General features: G+C 43.2%; 1 protein-coding gene across 1 annotated transcript in view; it reads right to left on the reverse strand.

Annotated features, from left to right (window-relative positions):
* Nucleotides 1-24,274, reverse strand: part of F5 (coagulation factor V) — a 67,760-nt gene that overhangs the window by 3,594 nt on the left and 39,892 nt on the right. Inside the window, exons 13-23 of the mRNA XM_055624437.1 lie at nt 23,482-24,274; nt 19,180-19,354; nt 16,039-16,275; nt 12,588-12,795; nt 10,295-10,474; nt 8,225-8,341; nt 7,355-7,426; nt 6,076-6,179; nt 5,483-5,638; nt 3,609-3,753; nt 968-1,119 (exon numbers count right to left, since the gene is read on the reverse strand). The exon at nt 23,482-24,274 is cut by the window's right edge and continues 1,665 nt beyond it. Of these exons, the coding sequence (XP_055480412.1) occupies nt 968-1,119; nt 3,609-3,753; nt 5,483-5,638; nt 6,076-6,179; nt 7,355-7,426; nt 8,225-8,341; nt 10,295-10,474; nt 12,588-12,795; nt 16,039-16,275; nt 19,180-19,354; nt 23,482-24,274 (2,339 nt within the window). The remainder of the gene's footprint in view (nt 1-967; nt 1,120-3,608; nt 3,754-5,482; nt 5,639-6,075; nt 6,180-7,354; nt 7,427-8,224; nt 8,342-10,294; nt 10,475-12,587; nt 12,796-16,038; nt 16,276-19,179; nt 19,355-23,481) is intronic.

Genomic DNA, 24,274 nt, shown 5'->3' on the forward strand with positions numbered 1-24,274 from the left:
CACACACACACACACACACACACACACACACACACACACACACACACGGTGTATAGGGAGGGAGATGGGAAGAGACTAAGTAATGAACCTGGATTGTCTTGTTTGAAAGCCTCATAAAGTTATCATGCTATCTATCAGGTGATGAATGAAATAAAAAATAAGTCAGCTACTAAAAATTATCCTGAAGTTAAATACCTGAAATCCTTAGTAGAGAAATAGCAAAGGCAACTTTCTGGAAGGTGTTTGTTTAACTCACATCACTGACTTATAATCCTGGTTTTATAACTGTGCCTCCTCCAACTGTCTTGAGGAATGCCACAGTGTTCATAAAGAAAGGGAACAAAAAAGTGTCAAATTATGAAAAACTATGTTATAAGTTGTACTTATTTGTTTGTTACTAATGTTAAAGTGTCTCAGCCAGGAACCAGTAAGTGATGGCTGCCCTCATTCACTGATTTACTTAATGCCATGAGGAAAATGTATAGAACGTTGAGCCTAAAGCAGTGGTTCTCAACTTGTGGGTCACGACACCTCTGGGGCTCAAATGATCCTTTCAGATATCTTGCATATCAGATATTTATGTTAGGATTTATAAGAGTAGTAAAACTGTAGTTATGAAATAGCAATAAAAATAATTTTATGGTTGGCGGGGGTCTCACCACAACCTGAGGAACTGTATTAAAAGGTCAGAGCATTAGGAAGGTTGAGAACCACTGGCCTGAAACACTTTCTGTCTAGCTCTTTGCGAACTGTTGTCCCTTCCTGTTTTTAGTTAAAGCTAGGTCACAGGGAAGATGTGAGCCTTTTCTCTGAGTCGTGGTTAGAGTTGAAGGCTTGTGATTCTGCAAGTCATTTAGAGTCTCAGACCTGGGGCTTCAGAAGCTAAAACCCCTGCTCCCTGCCACCCTCACGTTCCCTGCAGTGGTGGTATTGTTTGTTTCTGGAAAGTTTATATGGTTGATGTCACCTTGGCTTGCCAGGCATTCACACGGCCCTGGGCATTCAGGCGGGCACGGGAGGGCTCCCAGTAGTCTCCCCACCATGACTTTTTGAATGAAGATGCAGTGATTTGCTTGTTTCCTATCCTTCCGTCTTCCAGGCCTAGTGGCATGGAACATCCTGTCAGGAGGAAAGTAATGTGATTCATTGCACAGCATTAATAGTCCCCGTGTTGCATTTCGCAACAGAGGAGACAAGAAATAGCACTCCCAGGGAGCAGGGAACAATCAAAACAAAGAACATTTGTTCAGTTCAAGTGCAAATATCCCTCTGGGACTGCTAATATACTATTCAGTGCTCACACCCATGTCCATTTGACAGAAGTCGGACTACCGCAAGACACAACAGCTTGCCCAAAACAAGACAGCTAAAAGAACAGGGAAGCAAACTTAAAGCCAATATACCACTCAATATGAGTGCTTTCTTCTTCAGAGAGTCATGGAATCGTCAGTCTTTGCTTTAAGGTAGATGGTGGTTCTGAACCATCTCCATACCATCATGTGCAACATAATGACATTTTTGTTAAGAACAGGTCACACAAATACTAGTGGTCCCCTTAGACTATGGACATTATTGGGGCAACATAGTTGTCATAAGTAACGTATAACCTCTGTGGTTGTGACGGTGCCCATAGAAATCAACCTAGCCTGCTGCTACGGGTGCGGAAGTGGAGTGCATACGATCATGTACAATTCATAATATTCAGCAACAAATGACAGCATAAATGCTTTGTGTATTTACTATATATCTTATCATTATTTTTGAATGTGTGCCTCCTATTTACAAGAAATCAGATAACTGTGAAAAACTGTCACTGTTTCTTGATTGTATCAAGAGACCTCATTGAGTGACTGGCCTGTGTTGTCTAGGTTTGTGCAAACACAATCTATGATGTTTGCACAGTAACAAAGTAGCCTAAAGATGCATTGCTGAGAACTGATCCCTGCAGTTAAGCAGTGCACGGCTGTAAAACAAAACAAACACACACACACACACAAAAACCCAGTTTCTTCTAACAGAACCTGCCGAGATGATGGCGTGGGACTTTGGTAGTCACCTTTCATGTTTTCCTTTTCAACGTTTTGAGCACATACGCTCTTTAGAATTTTACCAGGGCATAACTAGAGCATTCTAGGCAGCCAAGCTGAGCTACTGGTGCAGGAAATCTAGTTAGAGAGTGGGGCGACCCGACTACTTATCTTAGTACTGCTTTGTTTTTCCTTGAAAAACATTTTCTTGAAGCAATAGCTTGCCTTTTTTTATGTGAAAAAAAGAAAAAAACCTAAAAGGAGCATATATTGATCACTGTAAATTTAAAAAAGTGAAGAAAAAAAGTAGAAAAAGGAATGTTTTCAATAAATAAACAATTGAATCTTACATTTTGGGTTAGAATATATGATTGAACAAAGCTACCATTTCCATTATAATATGGGAACAAAACCCCCATGACTTACAGATCTGTCTCATGGAGTAACCCTGCCTACATTCTGTGTGGGTAGTTTTATACACTTCTAGTATCTAGATACTGGTGAACATCCATATCCATCTCTCTCACAAATGTCAAGTGCAGCATCCTCTGCCTTGGTAAGAAACTGATTCCAGAGTGCAGGTACTTCCTTCACTGTGATCATCTCCTCTCAGGAAGATCATTCAGCTTCTAAGAGCAGGCCACAACATATGACCCTAGATCTTGTCAGTTACTCAGTTCCTTAGCAGTCAGCTATGGTCTGGGTCAGCCAAGCCCGGGCCCAGTTGTATTTGTCTTTTACCCCAGAATGCCTGGACGATGATAGTGTTTTCTATATATGCCTGAAAGTTAAAAATACTGGAAAGCAAAGCTGGAGAGATGGCTTAATGGTTAAGAGCACTGACTGCTCCTCTAGAGGACTTGGGTTCAATTCTCAGCATCCACATGGCAACTCACTACTGTCTGTAACTCCAGGACCCAACACTTTCACACAGACATACACGCAGGCAAAACACCAATGTGAATAAAATAAAAATAAATTATTAAAATTACTAGAAAACCTTGCTTCAAAATCAGACAACAGTCGGTGGACTATAAGTATGACTTTTTCTTATGGCCCAGATCTTAGTAGCTCACAAGCCAAATTTCATCCCCTGAAGAAAACAGAAGCTTGAAAAGACTTGAGCACTTACACAGGGTAACCAAAACAGAATGCAGATCACACTTGTGGTTTCAGAAACTGAAAACCAGGTTCAGATTCAGAAACACTCACTGAACACTAGAAAAATAAGCCAGTGACGTGGCTCCTTCATTAAAATCTGAGTTGCTTGGGAAACTCTGAGAGCCGGGGAGCTGTCACTGAAGATGGGCTAATGGTGGTGGCTTCCTTGCCTGGCTGTGATGGTGCTCATAGCCTCCAGACATCATTTGGTGAGGTGCTGCCTGCCTTCTGACCACTTGAACTAGGCTCCATCTCTGTTTAGATCACACTGAGAATATTTCTGATTGGGGCTTGCCTTGCACAGATTTTCTTCCCCCTGTAGCCTGAGTTGTTGAAGGCATCTCAGAATTCTCATCTCCTACACCACCCATCTCGAGTGTCGGCGTGTCCAGGAGAAGGTGGTGATCCTTTTCCCCTTACCGTTCACTTCACAGCCTTGCAGCTCCAGCCGAAGGGTGGGTCTGTTGTAGGAATTTGTTGGATGTATTCTAATATATCGAGCCACAATAGGTGGGTCAAATCGATTCTCTTTTATCGTAGAGGCATCTGAATTGCCAGCAAAATACTAGAGAAAAAGAGGAAAGCTCAATAACAGTTCTTTTAAAACGAATTGAATTAAAAAAAAACTATCTAACAAGTTTTATAAATTCTTTTGTGGGAACTAATTCAATATAATTCAGTTTTAAAAACTAACTGTGGCTACGTCTGCTTTAGGGAAGCTGGTGCCGATGCACTTTTCCCTGCGCCTCCTGCTACACAGAAACCCTGGACTATATGTAAAAGAAACATTAGAAGATGAAAAGATGGAATGAACACAGAGCACCCAAGCTCCTCAGCGATCAAGGAATAACGTGGCCCTGGGTCCCCTGGGCTTCCTGTTTACTCCGTATGTTCCAGACTTAGAGGTGAAGACAGCAACAACCTCACTAGGTAACTGTTGTAAACCATCCAGCTCTCACAGAAAAACGATCCAAGCAATGGTCATAATGAAGGATTATACTTTAGGCTCCTGGGACTAGAACTGTCCTATGGTATTAGCAAAGGCCAAAGTAGGAGCCAAGGACTTTTCCTAATAAGAATCCTTCAGTGATGTCGGGAGAAACTACTGTAGAACTCCATACCTACATGCCTCCTATGGTGTCTGGTGAGAACCTGGACTCTGACCCCTACCTGGCAGTCACCAGGCTGTGCCCCACCTACCTTGCCCTCACAGAAGTATCAGAAAACGCCCGGCTAAAACAGAAGCCAAGAGTAGGCATCAGCAAGACTGAGCACAATTAAACCACAGAAGGAAATCAGTAAAGGAACTGGCACTTGGAGAAGACTGAAAACAAACTGACAAATCCACAGCAGGCCTGACCCAAAAGTAAAAGAGAGAAAAATTATGATATCAGAGGTGAAACAGGCAGTGTGGCTACAGTCCCTACAGACGTCAGGAGGCCATCACAGGACAACTGACAGCAGACTCTGCACATATGGCCCACAGCTTAAAGGAAGGGGGCGTTTCATATTTTAAACGCCACGCAGAGTATCCCAACACACCTGATATAAAATAGACTATTCAAATAACCCTCAGACTGATAGTGAAAGAGACCGAATTTAAATTTTTAACATTTCCCACAGAGAGCTTTTCAGGTTCGCGTGTGTCACTACTAGAAATAGCTGAGATTGCAAAGAAAAAAGTAGCACATGGTAGGTAAATGGTTAACATAAAATATCAATGGAAACAGACTCAATGTGGTTGGTGTAATGAGGGCAGTCAGACTTTCTGCGCTCAGATATTTTTCTTTGGTGGGGAGGAGGCAATGATCTAGGAATCTTGGCTGGGCTCATGAAGCCCCAGACAGGAGCACATCAGTCCTCATAGGCATGTCCTCCAAGGCAGCCTGAGAGCCACAGGCCTTAGAGTATCTCTGGCTAATGGCAACCACTATAAATTAAGGTGTGTGAGATAAAGAGCAAAATACAATATGATAGTGAAATCAAAGCTTCGCAGGCAGCTTCCTAGCACGGGTGATGTGTTGAACAGGGGCAGACACTCTGCTGTAGATATCGTCTGGCAATCTGTTTCAGAGGGGTGCCTGGTTAAATGTGGTTTTCCTCTCAAGTTTTGTGGGAGATTTGAAGTTTTAGTAGCTCCATGTATTGAATTTCTAATATACAGACTCGTCACAGTATTAGCATTTTTACTTCCTAAGACCCTTAGGAAACCATTCTAACTCCCCGGAATGTAATTCTAAAGGATACCGCTGTGGAAACCCCAGGGTGGTTTAGCTAGAAACGTGTGCTCAAACCATCACATTCTTGGTGCTGTTCCCTCTGAACATCTGCCAGTTGTTTTGGTCGGAGCTGTAAGCCACTTGGAATTCCGTGGTAAAGCACGACTTTAGGTAGTGTTTAGCACCTTGGGTTTGTATCCCGGTGATGACAACTTCCTTTTCCATGTCCACCTGTGAGGCAGCCAAGCCAGTAAACAAAACCATCCTTGTTAATGAGTCACCCCTTTCCGTAACTCAGGGTATAATCAGCTTTCGGTAGCAATGGACAATGCCCAAGTTCTTAGCAGACTCATAAAATGGCGAGCATGGTCCATAGTTGAGCAAAGCACATCTGGACCTGAGTGTTGGTTCAGGTACTGACCAGCTGTGCTTTGCTTTGGGAAAGTAGTTGATGCCTTTGTTTTTATTTTTGTTTTTTCTCTCTTAGAGAAATGTTTACTTAATCACCCACAATCACCCTCAGGGTCAATGGTGAGGAAGCAAACTGCTGAGAACAGTCACTGCCACCACCTGCTGCTGTTTCCTTCAATGTCATTTCAAGAAACTTCCAACTCCACTGCTAGTTCTGGCTTAGTGGTAGTCAATATTATCAGGTTAGGAAGGCATACCTGGATCCAAGGCTTAAAGGGAAATTCTAATGCAGCTTTTTCTATACTCCAAGCATTATATGAACCGCCATTGTTTAGTCGTGCTAATCTGGGCTCCCAGTAACCTAAATTCAAATGGGGGGAAAAAAGAATTGTGAATTTATTTATTTTTGAGAGAAGATCTTATACAGCCCAAGCTGGACTAGAGCTCACCATCTTTCTACCTCAACCATGGGCACAATCTTTCACGCCTTCAACCATGTCTGGCTTAAAGTGCTTTTGTTTGTTTGTTTGTTTGTTTGTTTGTTTAAGACAAGGTTTCTTTTTATAGCCTTGTCTGTCCTGGACTCACTTATATAGACCAGGCTGGCTTTGTACTCACAAAGATCCACCTGCCTCTGCCTCCAAAAGCACTGGGATTACAGGCATGAGAAGTGCTTTAAAAAAAATTAGCAATTTCTCAAATAAGTTTAGTCCAGCAAAAAAGCAGATCCTTGGAGCGTCTGTGCTATAGTTAGGAGATCAGACAGGTGACATGGGCATTGGCCACCAAACAAGCCCTTAATGATGAAACCTTGGCTTCAGGCCATATTTAGTCAGCTGTGAACCCTCAGCCACCCTCTCTTGCACACAGATCATGTTTGTGTTTTCTCAGTTATGTTGATATGGCTACTGCTGGCTGTGCCTACTGAACAGGAAGGTTTGGGAGGGATGCGTGGGAGCCTTGTTATTCTCCTGGCGACAGCCTGTAGATCTCAGGAAGAGATCTGAGGCAGAATGAATAAATTTAAGAGATGTTTTGGTCATAACGTTTCTTGACTAGATGAATGGCTAGCTTAAGCACTGGGACCATCTTTCCCAGACAATAGAACCCTGTGAATCTGGCTGGAGCTTATGTGTATGAGGCAGTCTAGGCAAGATAAATGGAGTTTGGGGAATGATTACAAAGTCATGAGATTAAGCTATTTACTTCCTGCCAAATCCCTGCAGAGCTACTGGCTGCCTGGGTAGCAATATCAGCAAAGCTGAGTTCTTGGTTTTTCCAAGAAAAGACCCTCTGGGACCAATGCACATCAAAGAAAGTGGACATGACAAGTGTATTAATAGGATTTTAGCTCCTGAAATATGTCTTCTTCCTCTACCAGAGGAGTGCCACATACAGGGCTGTTTTGTTAAGCCGTGGCAGATGGAAGCCTGGAGAGAGGGACTGGCCCACGGATGGGTTGTCATATGGCTTCCTGAGCTGCATACTGCGCCACTGTAGGCATCGCTAGTCATAGGCTGTGACATCACTACTTACTCAGATATTCCGAAGCCTTGATCTGTGAATCAGATATGATACCCGTGCTTAGTCCCATTGGCATCTTACACTCTATGAAAAACAAAAACAAGTAATTTTTCCTCAGAAAATACATATAACAAGTAAAACTTCTATGGCTGGAGATTATTTTCACTTCCCTTTCAGGACAATGTGTTTACTATGCCAGGTTAGAAAGTAATAAGCACTCAGCAAGACTGATGCTTATTAAAACAGTAACTACCACAGAAAGAAAGGAACTGAAGTCTTAAAAATATTTTTAAGATGATTTCCATCTGTTTGGATTTTAAAACAGAGTATTTACATTTTAAGTAAGTACTGTTATTTGTAAGACTGGACTATTGGCCATTGACCTGGAGAGTACAATATTATTTACAACTTGCTAAAGGAAGTTGATACCAGCTGGTGGATACCTGGACAGCACGGCGTTTGGTAGTCAACAGATGCTTGACGAGGACTGATAATGGAGAGGTTACTACCTAGTAGTAACCAGCAGAATTCTGGTTATTCTTTCTGATCTATTCTAGGAACCTAGAGATACGTATATGTATGTGTAATTTCCCACGGATCACAAATCTCGAGGAAGAACATTTTCTGTTGGTTCGCCAGTCATGGACTACTTGACCCATCCGTTAGGGGTTTATAGATAATTGCTGAGTTTTTTAATGGCCATTTTGACATTTGTACAGCAGAATAGTGGAAATTAGATATTTCCAATCTGGAAGTTAGAAGTAGTCCAATATACAAATGAAAATAAAACCCATATTGTCTAACTTTGGAAATTAAAAAAAAAAAAAAAAAGCAGTCTATTACCAGGCACTCCCTCCCCAGTATCTATCGTGTGAGTAGTACCTTTGTCTATGATGAGAAACGGCGTTTGCATGCCAGCTATCTGGTTCTCTCCAACCTCTGTGTCCAAGAGCCACCAGCCAGGCTTTGATGCCTTCATTTCAAGAGTTTTAAATGAGCCTAAAACAGAAAGTAAGGGACAAAATGACAAACTCAGTGAGTTACAAGTTAATGCTGTGGCGGAGCTCTCTACAAACCCTGAAGTCCCTGTATCACAAGAAGCTGCAGAGGAGACCTTAATAGTGATTCATTCCTCTTGACACCATTACGGATGAAAATGAATCCGACAGCAGCTACAACACCAGCACCCACAAATTACCAAAACTAAATGGGGGGAGAGGTACTCAGTCAGCAGAATGCTTGCCTAGAATTCACAAAGCCTTCAGTTTGACCAAGAACCCTATAAAATGGGCACCTCAGTGTATGCCTCCAATCAAAGTGCTCAGAAGGGGGACACAGAACGGTCAGGAGTTCAAGGCCATCTGTCCCTGCCTGGGTATTTTGAGCAAACAAGCCATGGAAAAGACAAGTAACAAAAATGTTGCTCAAAATAAATCACTCAGACATTAACAAAACCATACTAGCCACCCCCCCCAACAAGAAACTTTCATTTATCCAAATGTGCCATTACAAGTTAGCACATACACAATCCAAGGATATACTTTCAATTTTCAAAATGGCTTTGAATGAATCATTAGCCAGCTTTGTAGCTATACAATTGTTTTGTTCTTTTAATATAATGTAAGGAAAAAAATATCCTTTCTGTATGGTTTTAAATTCTCTTGAGAGTGTACACACTTGGATGAAAACATATATAAATTGTTTCAGAAGAATTGAAAATGTTTCTAAAACTTTTGTTTTGTTCACACTGGCACCTAATGTCTACTCTGTCAAGTGATCCTATACTTACATTCTGTTGAGTATAACTTAGGACCATGCCACTGATTGTGAGCAAAAATTAACAACGGGTGGCTGTCCATCTCAAACACAGTGAACAAGATCTCTCACGTTCTTTCTGAAATTTGTTATTTGGATTTGAAGACTTATGCGGGCTGCTCAACCTTAGCTTTTCATGAGCCATCTCACGTGCTCATGCAAAGAACCACTCATGAGCTAACACTTGGTGAAAAACATGGGCTGAGTTTGGCCTGGCCCATCCTTTCTCTGAAGTTAAACAAAACATCATTCTATATCTCTTATGGAGTCAAATGGGAGAAGCAAACGAGAAGCCATTTCTCCCTCTCCTTAATAAAACAGATCCATCTGGACCTCCACGTCCATACATGGGACCAATCCACACAGTGACTTCCTCACTCCAACTCCTGGGAAGGGATTGCCTCTCACCAGTTCCTCAGGCCTTGGAAGAGATGCAGAACCCTGGGTCCCCCTCTCCAAGATCTATGCCCACTTAAAGTCTCTGAGACGCGCATCCTAAGCAGTGTCCTGTTCAGTGGCACCTGCCCCTCATGACCCCTTTCACCAGCAGATCTTCCTTTCAAACCACTCAGAGGCACAAGAAGAATCTTCCCTGATGACTGCAGTTTGCTTAGATCTACAGTAATCAGCACATTTTCACATGAAAAGCTCTAAACACCTCTTAGATTTTACAGTCATCAATCTGTTGAAGATTATGATTCCCGGAGTCACTTATTCAGGAAGATCAGGGTGAAGGTTTCAGGAGTGGAATTCAAGAACCTAGAAGATCCCAATTTATGTTTCTAATCACCTCTCAGCAGCAAGAATTTCTCTTTTCCTGTGCCTTGGTGCCTTATTTTTGTCACGTACTGAGGTCTGATTCTTATTACACACCAAGGCCCAGGAGAAACTGCATGAGACACAGAATCCCAGAAGAGCCAAGGGGGCTCACAAATCTGTCCTGCAAGGTACCTCATGGGAGACCCATTCTGTGCTCTGTGTACAGCGTAGAAACAGAGCTTTGCCTTGGGATCTAGACCAGAATCTTCTCTTCTGGTCCCTTAAAAAGTGGATGCACAAGGAGAGAAAGAGAGGCAGTTATAGGTGCCCATCTTGCTAGTTCTTAGCGGGGACCTCTTCCACTGCCCACATCTTTACCAGGCAGAAGGGGCCAGACCCCTAGGTGCTGCTGTTTGGTGCTATTATCCAGCAGGATCTGGCCATGGAAGTGGACCACGTGAATGTCTTGGGAGCCGCCCATGTTCAGCAGGTGCAGCCTCACCCACTCTTGTTCATACATTCTCAGGCCAGGCAGGTTGTAGATCATCCCATTAATGGCTGGGAGGATGGAGAGAAGTAACCAATTACATACTTGTACACACAGGGAGGAGTCAGGTACGCCGCCCACCCACCACCCACCTTCCTCGTTACCGGACATTCCTAGGCTCACCCAGGGAGAGAAAGCGTTTCATAGAAGCCCCAGGATGAGAGTAAATAACAGGTTCGGTGTGTCACACTTTCCCTTTTGCGATTGCTCCTCTACTCATCTCTCAGGTTAGAGTCTAAGACTGCCATGTTGTGGTTACCTTCCGTTTAGTGAAATAGGTGGATTTTGAGATGGGGTCTTGGTGTAAACCCAAGCCAGCTGGAACTCAATCTTTAGCTCAAGGTGACCTTAAATACAAGGTCTTCTTGTCTTATCCTTGGGCACACTACTACTGTGTTTGTGTGTGTGTGTGTGTGTGTGTGTGGTGTGTCTGTGTCTGTGTGTACATGTGTTTAAAGCACTTGATAACCTTAATTGCCTTAAAAACACAACACACAAAGGTTAATGATAAAGCTTGGTGCTACCAAACACTTAGCTGAAACAGAAACAAGGGAAGCATCCTTTTCTTCTTCAAGGGATTGCTGTAGGATTTGGAAACCAGTCAAGAAAACTTTTGGAGGGGGAGAGGTTGAAGTTATTTTGGCACTTGTGCAATCATACCGAGTATGGGAGTACCTGCAAACACACCTGAGCACCAGCTCTCACCCCTCACTTCTGTTTCTGCTAAAGAATTAGATGACGTAAGAGCGAAGGGCATAGGGGGTGCTCTTTATGGCAGCATTGCTCAGCTCTGCACCACGACAAGGGAGCAAGGACTTTCAACACAGGTGTTCATAGAGTGGGATTTTTACAGCAAATTGGAAATCATTGTTTACCTACTTGCACCTCAAAGTGATTCTACAGGTGACATTATTGAACTTCTCCCAGAAGTAGGGTCAAATATAGAAGTGTGTCTTGTTCATGCCAGTGGTACAGGGAGAATAAATCTACCAAGCCTCCATGGCTGGTTAGAGGTGGCATCTAATAGCATGTTATAAAAATATCCTGGCCTATATTGTGTATTTACTTACTTTTATATTTATTCTTTGAGACAAGGTCTCACTGTGCAGCTCAGGCTTGTCTTCGCCTCTTAATCCTCCTGCCTCAGCCTCCAGAGTGTTGGGATTTCAGGTGTGTGCAACTTTCTCCTCCCCCAGTATTCTGACAGACTCATTATCTTAACACACAAGTCCTCGGCAGTCAGAGATTTCAGAACGACCACCTCCACTTTCAAATTGTGAGAACATGCCTTAGTTGTCTTTCATTTAGTTTTAAGTATACTTTTATGTGTGTGTGTGCCCAAATGACTGTAATATTTTTGTGGAGGTTAGAGGACACCTCATGGGAATCTGTTCTTTCTTTCCCCCATGCAGGCTTGGGAGAGCAGTCCTTAGTTTTGGAAGCAAGTGCTTTTACTTGACGAGCCATCTTCCCATCCGTCTCTATTTTCTTTGATTTCTAATTGCTGTTGTTTTGGCTGTGCACTAAACTGTTCACCTGCCTTTTTCTAAAACCGTTTTGTAATTTATCTGCCAATCTACAGGCCGCATTCCTTAAAGGACTCCTGAATGGAGATCCGTTCCCCAGTGTGACCTCCTAAGCGCAGGCTATCTTGCGGGTATCCGGTCACCTGGCTCCTAGGTTCCCAGTTCCTTTAATTCTCACGCCACCTGGTGTAGATGCTGCCCGCAGCTGCTGAGAGATGGAACTGCTACAGCCAGTGTGATCTCAGAAGAGACACAGGCACGATCATTTCTTGGTGTGAATGCTCACTGTTCTAGGTGATAGGAAACAGGGTCACGAGGGTCGTAAAGAGCAGAGGGATACCAAGCCCGGTCCAATGTACGTTACCATCTGGGGCACAGGGCCCGCTTTCTTGTTGGTTTGTCAGGCAGCAGCCCGTGTGTGCTGTCCGCAGTCTCTCTATGCTCCGTAGTGGTTTTCTATCAGCCAGATCCTCTCCCTAGGATGCTGAGGACCCAGGCTTAGCCAGGCTAAGGTCTAATCTTGTGCAGATCTGAGGGCAGGAACCACTGTGACCTAGTGAGGTTTAATCAGAGTAGATCAAAGACAGAGGAGAAATACCGTAAAACTGGTGGGAATTTTTCTCTTCCGGAGGTTCGATTCGCCATGACCTCTTGGACTTCTCATAGTACCAGCTCTTCTTTTCATCAAAGACCATAAAGAGCAAGACAAATTCTCTCATGTCCATAGGCAGGTTGCTTTCCCTGTGAAGCGTGCCCTTCCGACAGATCAGAAGGGGGCCGATCAAGCCGGAGTGGATGTCTCTCTCCTGGATGGCAAGGAAAGCAAATTACAAACACTTTCCTTTCATCGTGATTTTTTTTTCCCTTTTCTGACAATCACAGCTCTTACAGAAAAGAAAATCTCATCTTGGAGGCTCCATACTTGGAGATCAGTGATGAATAAGCCTGGGTGGTTATCCCTTATCTGAGTAATAAAAATAAAATTTACAACCAAAAGGATACCATTTATTAAGCATCCACACTGTATTAAAGGCTTTGCCTATGTTATCTAATCCTGACAACTACCCTAAATGGCAAACGTAAACACATTCACTGAACAAGTGTTTACCACTCTCTCCCTTTTCCTCCCTCTTTCTTTCTCCCCCTCTCTATTTTGGTTCTGGGAACTGAACTGATTTCCATACCCAGCCTCTTCATAATTTTTCAAGATAGGATCTCACTAAATTGCTCACACCGACCTTGAACTCTCTCTGAGCCAACTCCACAGCCTCCCAAGTGGCTGGAATCACAGATCCTTGCCACCATGCACGGCTCCTATCTTATTATTGTTTTTTTAATTTTAGAACCCCAGGTTAAGAAAGGGCAAATTGTTTTCCTAGTGCCCCTGTGGCAACAGAATGGGTATTTACATCTAAGCCTAGAAGGGCAGGCACACCACGGGGTGGGGATGGAGTGTTGCTCAGTGATAGATGTCTGCTGAGCATATGGGAGGCCCTGGGTTTGGTGCTCAGCATTGAAAAAAAAAAAAAAAAAAACCAAACAAGATCAACAAATAAACTGAACGTACATTCTTTCTACTACTCAAGAAAATGAAGGTATCTGTCTACCTATCTATCAACCTATCTATCTGTCTGTCTGTCTGACTCTCAACTCACCGAAAAATGCATGTGTTCTTACTACAAGCAGCATGCTGTTTTGAACAATGTATCTGCTATGGCATGATAAATGAAGGAATTTTGAGTTTTCAGTGAACAGGGTGCAAAATAATGTTCAAAAAGAATTTCAAGAGCCGAAGCATTCCACTGCACCCAGAGAGCTGGCTGTGTGTGTATGTGTGTGTGTGTGTGTGTGTGTGTGTGTGTGTGTGTGTGTGTGTGTATGGTACAGTAAGTAGGAAACTGCATGCTCCATGACAAGGTAGTCTGGAGAAGGCAGGGTGGGTGGGAGGGAAGGGGAGATGGCCAGGCCCTTGCCCATGAGGCTTACTCAGTTGTGTGCTGAGACCTGCTCTTTGTGGTAATTGACACACATGCAGCCATTTTTGTATTCATCTTCCATTTTGTTTATAAGTAAATTAAGTTCAAAAATCTTTAACTTTGTTTCTTAGAAGTAGTTCTTCATAGCTGTCAGTAACAAACCCTGCCAGAGGGTCAAGGTAAACTACACTAACAAACCCTGCCAGAGGGTATTTTACTATGACTCAATGGTGACATAATTTATGCTCTCAGTTGGCTACACTCTGGTTGTACTCAATGTTATCTCTGCATTTGGCTGTACTCTGGAAGCCTCTAACCACCAACTCACTTAATCAGCTTGAAGGTTAGCTGGTAATACTTTGTCTGGTTGGCCAAAATGTATTATACTGTATTACTGTTTGCCCCCTGTCTTCTGCACTTGGTTTTCTTATAAAAAGATTGTACTAAGAACAGGTTGATGTCACAGTTTGGCTCCCAAGTCCACTGTGTCCCTGACTATGGTCAGTCTTGGGGCATTGAATTCAATAATAGTTCTAGATCTAACCAAGAGTGCTGTCTGAGGAGTTTGTGTGGCTATTCTTGTACCACAGCACTGTGCTGTATTCTGGGTGTCTAGAACCAGAGTGGCTCAGCTAAGTACAAGATACCCACATGGTAGCACTGATTATTCCATGTTCTGGGGCCTTTCCCTGGGAGCACCAGCAGTATCCAACGGAGTCCCTAATGGCCAGTGACAAGCATGGTATTTCTTGGAACGCTGAGTTCAGGAAGCTCTGTGGGAACCCCTCTGACCTTGATATGAGCTGTTCCCTTGTTACTTGAGAGGCCTTTCATATGAATTGGAGGTCATCACAAGCCTGTGATGGCCTTGACCCCCTTCACCTGCTTCCAAAAAAGCATAGGTGATCTCAGGCATTTCTGACGCCGGCACAAATCAGCCTAGACCACTTGTCCGGTAACAAAGGGGAACCCCAGGAGATTGTCTAGATACCTTGGCCTAACAAAGAAACCTGTCTTTAGGGCAAATGTGAACGCTGGCTGTCCTTTGGCAGGTGGAGGGCTGGGAGAGAGGGCTCTTGTGTTTTGTTGGCTGTGAACCTGGACAGAGTCCCCAGACAGCTGCTGTCTGTGTGCAAAGACCTCCATCTCAGGCTCAAGAGGAACGAAGGCATCCGAGTGTAGAGTAGGTCCTGCGTGAATGCTGGCTTCCTGCTGGGTTTCCAAGTGCCTAAAGCCAGCCAAGAAGTCAGGGGTCGGCATAGTTTGTCACGGTCAACACAGTTGCTGGTCTGCACAGAGAAACTAATTGTTCCTACCTTCCTGTGGGAGCTGGACCGGGTAGAAAGTGCCTGGATTATTCATCTGGGGACACCACAGCCTCCTCCCTGTGTCCTTATTTAACTCAGAACAGGGTTAACTTATCACACTGTTCTCTATTAGCAAAGGCTATTCATCAAGTAGCACATTGAATCTCCTCATGGCTTAAGTGGAGCAGGGAAAAACTTTCCTTCTTAAACTCCCAAACCCAGCATGTGATCTGTGCCCACATAGTTGTCTTAGTCCTACCCTTGTGCCTCACTCCATTCCCCACCACTGACTCCCTGGAGTGCCCCAAATCCCCTGGCTTAAGACTGTACTACTTCTATAATTGCCAATAAGCATGCTTCTCTGTGAGCACACTTAGACCGCTCGTTTATGTAATCCCCTGCTGTCCAGTGAATGGATGCTTTTCTCTGGGCCATATCTGTGGAGAATCCCTGGCTATGGCAGCCATACTGTGACCGGCAATGCTTTCATGTGCACCATGAAAAGCAGGAGAGCAGGAGAGGCTTTTGGGGAGGGTTAGGTTTTGAGACAGGGTCTCTCCGAGTAGCCTTGGCTGTCCTGGAACTCACACCGTAGACCAGGCTGGCCTCAAAACTCACAGAGATCAGCCTGCCTCTGCCTCCCAAGTGCTGGCATTAAAGGTGTGTGCCACCACCATCACTGCCCAGCCTGCAGGAGAGGCTTTTTAACAAGAAACGATGAGCTGTGTGCACATTATGAACGGAGCGATCAGAACACAGAACCTACCACATTCACAGCAGAGTAGTAGGCCCATGCCCGGCAGGCAGAGCCAGGTTCCTCCGGCCCTGAGCGGTCGGTGGCATGCCATACATATGTATAACTGCTATTGGGCTGGACAGCATTGTCTTCCTGAAACCACTCGGGAGAGTCATCTTCGTAAGTCTTCCCTTCCGAGGACTTTTCATAGGAAAGTCCATGGGCATGAAGAGAATATGGTCTGGATGCTAAATTTTTAAAGCGAACCTAGAGGAAAAAAAAAATGGCTTATAAATGTTTTAATATACCAAATCAAAACCACGGTACTATAGGCTGTGACAGGCCTATATTATTTAGGCCTATTACTCGATCTAATTTACCAATTATTATTTGACTTACACAACATACCCTAGAAACACCAAAATACGTTCTTAGGCTCAGGCTGGAGTACTACAGTAAGTTACCACTGTGACGGTTTGAAGTGCTCACCTCAGGCTCAGGTGTCGAGAGCCTGTCGCCCAGTGCAGCTTTCGGTAGTGAGACTTTAAGGAGATGACTGGATTATCCAATCATGATGCTCTGGCCAACAGATAAGCAGGCTGGATCACAATTTGATCGTATTATTGGAAGGTGGTGAAAGCTAGGACCTGGATGAAAGTTGGGCCTGGATGGAGGAAGAAGCTCTCCTGTTGTGTATCATCTGCCTCATCCCTTTCTTTCATTGTCTGCTTCCAGGCCTCCGCGAGGGAAGCAGCTGCATTTTACCCACTGCTCCCCGCCAGGATACTCTGCCTTAACACAACCTAGCAGAGATGGGGGGCAGGTGTAGCCCCAAACTACCAAACTGAGGAGCCAAAGTAACTTTTTCCTTTTAAATTGTTTCCCTTGTATATTTTGTTACAGCAATAGATAACACTGCCACACGTGAGAGCTGAAGCTCACTAAGGCATGCTTCTTGTTCGTGATAAGCTTCTACAGATTACTGGTGAGGAGAGGCACGTGGGCATCCAAAGCATGAATCTGGATCTAACAGGTCCTACGTGGAGAGGGTGTACGGGTTTGGGTGACAGTGCCCTGGAGAGACACGGCTGCTGGCTGAATGCTCGGGAGAATTTGGAAGAACCGTGGAAAGGTTCTCAGGAAACATGGGATCGGCCCTTGTAGAATGAAGACGTCAGGGGACAGTCCTTTCAGGCTTCCAGTAGAGCAGAAAAATGTCTGCAGGGAGAGCCTGAGTGTGGCTACGCTGGGAAGTGCAGCAGTGGACTAAGACCCCTGGTGACAAATGACGTTAGAAAAATGACAACTGAGACCAGACATAAATCTCCTGGTCCCCTTCCTCTGTGACGACAGAAAGCTGCTGTTTCCTCTATCTTCAGGCGCCACATAGAACCTTGAAGAGGTTTATAGCCTATTCTTGTTTTGTGACCGAAGAGCCACGTGTTGCTAGCTTAGAGGCCAGCCCGTGACACTTTGGGAGGTAAAACCTTTAGGAGGCGGGGACAAGTGTTTAGCGGAAGGAAGACAAGGTACTGGGAGCCTGCTTTGAAGAGATCTCAGGACGTTGGCAACTCCTTTTTTTTTCTTCTTTGCATCCCAGCCACCACGAGGGGAGCAGCCATTATGTCCAGCTTTAATGCAGGACCCAAGGCAGAGGAGTCAAGCAACTGTGGATGAAATCATGGGCTAAGAGAAGTTTTTCCTCCTTTGGGTTGTTATCTCTGGTGCCTTATTTCCGTTGCCTTCTGTGATTGATTGATTGATTGACTCGTTTTGCGGGGTTGGCGGTCAAGGCCAGGGCCTTTCATATCACATGCTAAGTGGTTGCTCTTTACCCTTGGAGCTGTCTCCCCACCCCCTGTGTGCCTTCTGAAAAAGAGCAAATGGTCTTTGATAAACTGGCAAATACTAGCACGGGTAAACAGAGACAGAGAGACGGAGAGAGACAGAGACAAAGAGAGAATGAGAAAGACAAAGTGTGAGACATACGGCTTTTAGGGTGTGCGCTCAGTGAACGTCAGTTCTTGCTATTGCTAAGAGCCTTCCTTAGCCGGGTGCTGGAGGTGCTGATGGAAGACAAAAAAAAAAAAAAAAAAAAAAACCAAAAAAAAAACAAAAAAAAAAAAACCCAAAACACAGCAGAAGAAGGTGTTTGTATCACCATCTGGAAGTAGAGATAGTTGCTGTCCAGAGAATGGTTTGGACAGAGAATGGTTTACTTTAGACCTGGGGCATTTTTTCATGTGTTTTGATTGTTTATTATTGTTATTATTTTGTTTATTGTTTGATACATGAGAGGTGAGGAAGGATTGGGGAGATAAACTCTGTTATAAAGTAACAGGGTAAAAGTTTCTTCCTCTTGTCTCAGCTGAAGCCATCTTTAATTTCTACCCCCTGCCCTGAAAGGTCCCATGGGAAAGCATCCACTCCTGTTCCAGAAACTCAGGGTTGAGATGCCCCCAGCTATCACAAGTCACTGGCTTCTGTTAAACAGCTGCCTTATCCCTGCAACTGACAACGAGGTTGTAGTTTTTCTGTGTTCTTTGTCTTTAAAAACTCGCCATGCTATGCATTCTGTGGGGCTGCTCTGCAAGAAGTATCTCTCCTGGTGGCCCCTCTCCTGCTTAATACAGACTCTAAATGTGAACTCTGGTCCTGCTGAAGTTTCTGAGCTTTTACCCCACAAAATGAAAGCAAGCTATTGTCTGGGATTTTGAAAGTAATCAACGACTAAATCTGGCAAGGAAACTGGCTCATTTAGGGCAGACAGACATCTTTGCTTTCTGCTTTCCTTTCATTTTGCTATCTTGTCTCTTAAGAAAACACTGGGACATATTTATAAGTCAATACTATTGCTGCTCCTACCTCTGCCACAAAACACCGTTAACTCATTTTCCATGTTAGTTCAAGACAGGCTGGCTTCAGCTAGAAATCTCAGTGCTATCTCTTCCAGATTAAATCACTTTCACTGTTAAAAAGTGTAAGATCTTTTCTGCAGCTCAAAAACTGTCAAATAACCAAGCAGTCTTTGGCAGGGGGTAGGGGATGGGGAGCAGTTATTTGTTAATTCTGGGAACCAAATTTGGAACAGTTTTGGTCCCTCCACCTTAGCAACTTTTGGTGCTTGTGGACAATCCCCTGAAGATTTAGCAGATTCGAGTGATGACTTACTTGGATCACATCATCCACTTCAGCTCTGATAAGAGGACCAAGAATGCCAAGGTGCTCCTCATATTCCGCACGAGGATCACGTCTGGTGAAAGTACTATCAACGTATTTCCTGAAAACGACTTTCTTGTATGTGGTGTCCTTTGGAGTATGGTCAGTGTCTTCATTGTCTATTTCGCTAAAATTACAGCAACAACATTCATTTAAAAAAAGAAAGTAGGGGGTTGGGGATTTAGCTCAGTGGTAGAGCGCTTGCCCTGCCTAGCAAGCGCAAGGCCCTCGGTTCGGTCCTCAGCTCTGGGAAAAACAAAACAAAACAAAACAAAACAAAACAAAACAAAACAAAAGAAAGTAAAGACTGTTGAAAAAATTTAGGAGAGATGTTTCAGTGGTTAAGAGAACTGGATGCCCTTCCAGAGGACCTAGGTTTGGTTCCCAGCACCTACTTTGGGCAGCTTACAATCACTTGTAACTCCAGTTCTAGGGGATATTCTGGCCTTTGATGGTTCCCAGGCACACGCATGGCTCACATACATACATGCAAGCACTCACATATAAATAAAAGAAAAATAAAAAAATGCTAAAAGAATTTAAGAAATAATCTGGTTGGTAACTAGCATATTTAATAACCACTTCATGGATAAGTTAATAAATATATGTAAATGAAAATACAGATGACTACATATGTTTTAATTCCCAAGCTCAAATATAATTTCTTAGGTTAGACTTCCTAGTATCTTTTGGACTATGTCAAGTCTCATTTCTTGTATATACATAGTATTATTCTAATCTACACAGTAAATTCCTGTAGTAGTCCTAAAGTATTTCTACAGTATTTATAACAATTCGATGGCTAAATGTCTTTTACCTTAAGAGTGGCCATTCTTAGCTTTGATTTTGCTAAACCATAACTATCCCCAAGCTTTTAGACACAGGTCTGAGCAAAGATTTTCATGACAGGACACCCGAGACACAGGTAACCAAACACAAATGGATAGATGGGATTCGATTCATCCAACATCAGACAGAAGTTTATGTACAACAGAGGAAACAGTCAAGAGAATTAAGAGAAAATCTATATAACAGAAGAACACATATTGGTCAGCATATATCTGATAAGAAGTCAATATCTAAAATATATGAGGAACTCAAACAAGAGCAAAAATATTGGTTAATAATAGGCAAAACATACATATACACTATTATTATTAATTAGTACATAATTAATATAATAGTAACATAATTTTTAACATATAGTATATATAAAATTTTGACATATTATTAAAAGAAGAATTAGAAATTACCAACAAATATATAAAATGCTCACATTTCTTTTTTTTCTTTTTTTAATTTTTTGAGCCAAGGTTTCTCCGTGTAGCTCTGGCTTTCCTGAAAATCACTCCGTAAACCAGGCTGGCCTTGAACTCAGAGATCTGCCTGCCGCTGCCTCACTAGTGCTGGGATTATCAGTGTGTGCCACCCCTGCCCAGCACTCATATTCTTAATAACCAAGAAATGAAAATTAAAGCCCCAAGGACACCACTTTAAATCTGTTAAGGTGGTGATTATAGGATCAGTGTTGACATGCATATGGAAAAAAAGAAACCCTTTCAAACTGAAAAAAAATGTGATATGAATCTGAATTAATTTTTAGCATGTTATAAAAAAATAGCTGAGAAGCTCCTCAAAAATTAAAATAGAGCTATAACATACATTGAAGTTTTATTCTCTCTCTCTCTCTCTCTCTCCCTCTCTCTCTCAACAGGGTTTAACTGTGTAGCACTAGCTAGCCTTGAAGTCACTACATTAAGTAGACCAGGCTGGCACTGAACTCATGAAGATCTGCCCGGGCCTGCCACCCAGATGCTCTTATGCCTGGATGGAAGCCTCATTTTTGGTCATAGAATTGGAGTGAAACTTGTACACCAAGGAAACAGCTGCACTCTATATTATTACAGCATTATTTACAATAGCCCAAAATAGAATTAACTAAGTGTCTCTCAATAGATGGATAAAATTATGTGTGTGTGTGTGTATATATATATGAATAAAGGAAATTACATATGTGTAAATATATGAATTAAATTATATATAAGAATAAGGAAAGTTATGTATGTGTGTGTGTATATATATATATATGTATATGTATACACACATACATATATACATAGATACACACAATAGAATACTATACAGCATTTACAAAGAAGAAAATTTGTTTCATGCTGCTAAGTGAAGTGAGCCAGACACAGAAAGACAAAATACACGGCACAGTTTCACTTATATGGGGGAATCTGAAAACAGTGAACTCTTAGAAGCAGAGTAAAATAGTGGTCACCAGAGACTTTGCGAGAAGAGAACTGGGAAGATGTTGGTCAAAAGAGACCGAATTCTGTTTACCTAGCAAGGGTAACCAGAGATCTACTATCCAGCATGGCAACGATTAACCATTACATAATATAGCCCTGAACACTGACGAGAGTAAGTTTCAAGTGCTCTCTCCCGCAGAAAACAGGTATATGATGTAATGTTTGTGTCCATTCGCTTGGGCTACTTCCATGTCTCTGGAAACCCCTCCTGCTGGCGCCATCAGTACATACAGACAGCAGGAAGAACATCAACAAAACTTGAGGCGCGCGTCATAGGAAATCCCACTGAGCAATGGAGTGAACTGATGGTGTAAGTGTGTCACAACCTGCACGGATCTCTGAAGAATTATGTTCGCTGGTGAAAAAAGCCAGTCCCCCGAGATCACATGTTACATGACACCATCTATACAGTGGTCACGAAGGGACAAAATGAGGGAAATGGAGATCTGACCAGTGGCTGCAGGAGGGGTGCGGTGGGAGGAAACTGTGTGTGTGTGTGTGTGTGTGTGTGTGTGTGTGTGTGTGTGTGTGGGTGTGTGTGGGTGTAGATGAAAATGTTCTCTCTAATGACAGCAGCAAGGTCCATATCCTGCTTGTAGTATATTATAGTTTTCTAAGAGACTAGCACTGGGAAAAACCAGGCAGAACATACAAGGGAATTTTGTTATTTCTCACAACTGTGTGTGACTCAAAATAAAAACCTTAATTAAAATGTAAATATAGCATTATTTCCCATGGAGCCTATCAACCGAGCATGAGGCCAAAGGACCATAGACTCAAATTTCCCAGGTGTATGGAAATAAGCCAAAAACTCATCCTTCAAACCCGTGCTGGTCATTGTATTATTATTCCCAAAATAATGTAGAACCTTATTTTGCCTTTCCCCCTGTATTTCTTCCTTATGGACCCCATCAATCCACACAGCCTCACACAACACATGGGGCAGGCAAAACAACTCTTCCAGGCATATGAGCCAGTTTTAGGCCCGGGATGGGAGATTTCGAAAAACAAAACAAAACAAAACAAAACAAACAAAACAAAACAAAACAAAACAAAAAACTGGCTTCTTCCCTTTCTAACCTGTGTAAAAATTACATCCAGTCTCCCTGAGTCTTGGCTCAGAAATATTCAGATAAAGAGTTTATTCCTATGTAATAATGGGCACTGCACTTAAGTGAGAAATCACGCTCATGGGAAAAGCATTTTAAAGGATTCTAAGGAAGAATGCCAGGCATCGTATGCATTTTCCAAGATGGGTCAGTCTTAATGTACATTGCATTTCCCCACTGTAATTACACTTTTTAAATATTACTGGGGCAGCCTTTTTAAAACTATGAGCTGTTTAGCGTGCACGGTCACCCAGATATATCCGGATGCATCTGTAGTTTACGAATGACTATTGCCCCATTCGACTCTCTGTCTTCAACCTAGAACATAGGCCCCAGCCCAGGGAGGCTCTCTATCCCTCAGCAACACTGAATTGAAAATGATATTAAAAATAAGAGTTAATGGATCTCTTAGAAATGTTAACGCAAATGGAGATTTCTACATTAGTGTTTAGATTTGAAGCCCGCCTCAGTTACACCATGTTGGTCAGCAGACAGCTAGGCACGAGAGAAGGTCTGCAGCCGAACAAGAAAAGGAAAGGAGCATGTGTGGTCAGTGGACATGAACCAGGAGGAGAGATTGATTCACCCATAGGAGAGCACAGTCTTCCACAGTGATGGTTCTTACTTTGTCTAAGTGTCATTTAAAACGTAGACGCTAATATTGGAAATGACGCAGGAAATATCACAGGCCCAGTTGAAACAGGGCACTCAGACTATGTAAACTATAATTTTTTTCAGAGTCATCTCTGAACTGTTGTAGGTGATTTTCATAGCAGTGCTGGAAAAAAAAAAAAAAAGAGAATATAAAGAGAGAAAACTAGCCAAACCTTTGTGCAAACTTTGAATAATCCCAGGATACTTCTTCAGCCGCAATATAATAGAAGTTTTTGTTCCCACCATGGCCTCGAAGGTACCATGCTGCAATAGTGTCGGGATTTCTGGAGGAGCTGACATCTGTCCTGGTGTCTGTTCTGTAGGGGTCATTATAGGTGACGTAATAGTCTTCGGCATAATCGTCGTCGTCAATGCTTTGTAGCTCCTCAGTTGGAATGATCTCAATGTCGTCTCCATCAACTCTACTGAGACCTACTACAACAAGAGGGTTAAATTTCTTTGACACAGAGGTGTTATTGAGCATGGGAGATGGCAGGAGATCTGGATGGGGAAGAGTCTGATTCAGTTCTGGAAGAGGTGAAGACTGACCAGAATCTGAAGGGTAGGATGCTTGGCCGGGGTCTGTGGAGGCTGTTGTGTGACTGTGATTAAGAGGAAGGTTTGTCTGGATGAGGTCTGGAGAGAGGGTCACCTGACTGAGGTCTGGAGATAGCATTATCTCATCAAAATCTGGAGAGAGGGTCAAGAGGCCGAGCTCTGGGGCAAGGGTGGCCTGGCTGTTGTTTGAAGGGAGGAGGATTTGATCCAAGTCTGGGGAAAGGAATGTCTGACCAACTTCTGGAGAGAGGCTGAGGAGGCTAAGGTCTTGTGGGGAGGTCTCCTGGTTGTCATCTATGGAAAGGGGCACCTGACCCAGGCCTGTGGAGGAGGTCTCCTGGTTGTCATCTATGGAAAGGGGCACCTGACCCAGGTCTGTGGAGGAGGTCTCCTGGTTGTCATCTGGAG

This window comes from Psammomys obesus, unplaced genomic scaffold, assembly GCF_907164565.1.
Source record: "Psammomys obesus unplaced genomic scaffold, mPsaObe1.curated_primary_1811, whole genome shotgun sequence".
In the NCBI taxonomy this organism is placed as follows: Eukaryota; Metazoa; Chordata; class Mammalia; order Rodentia; family Muridae; genus Psammomys; species Psammomys obesus.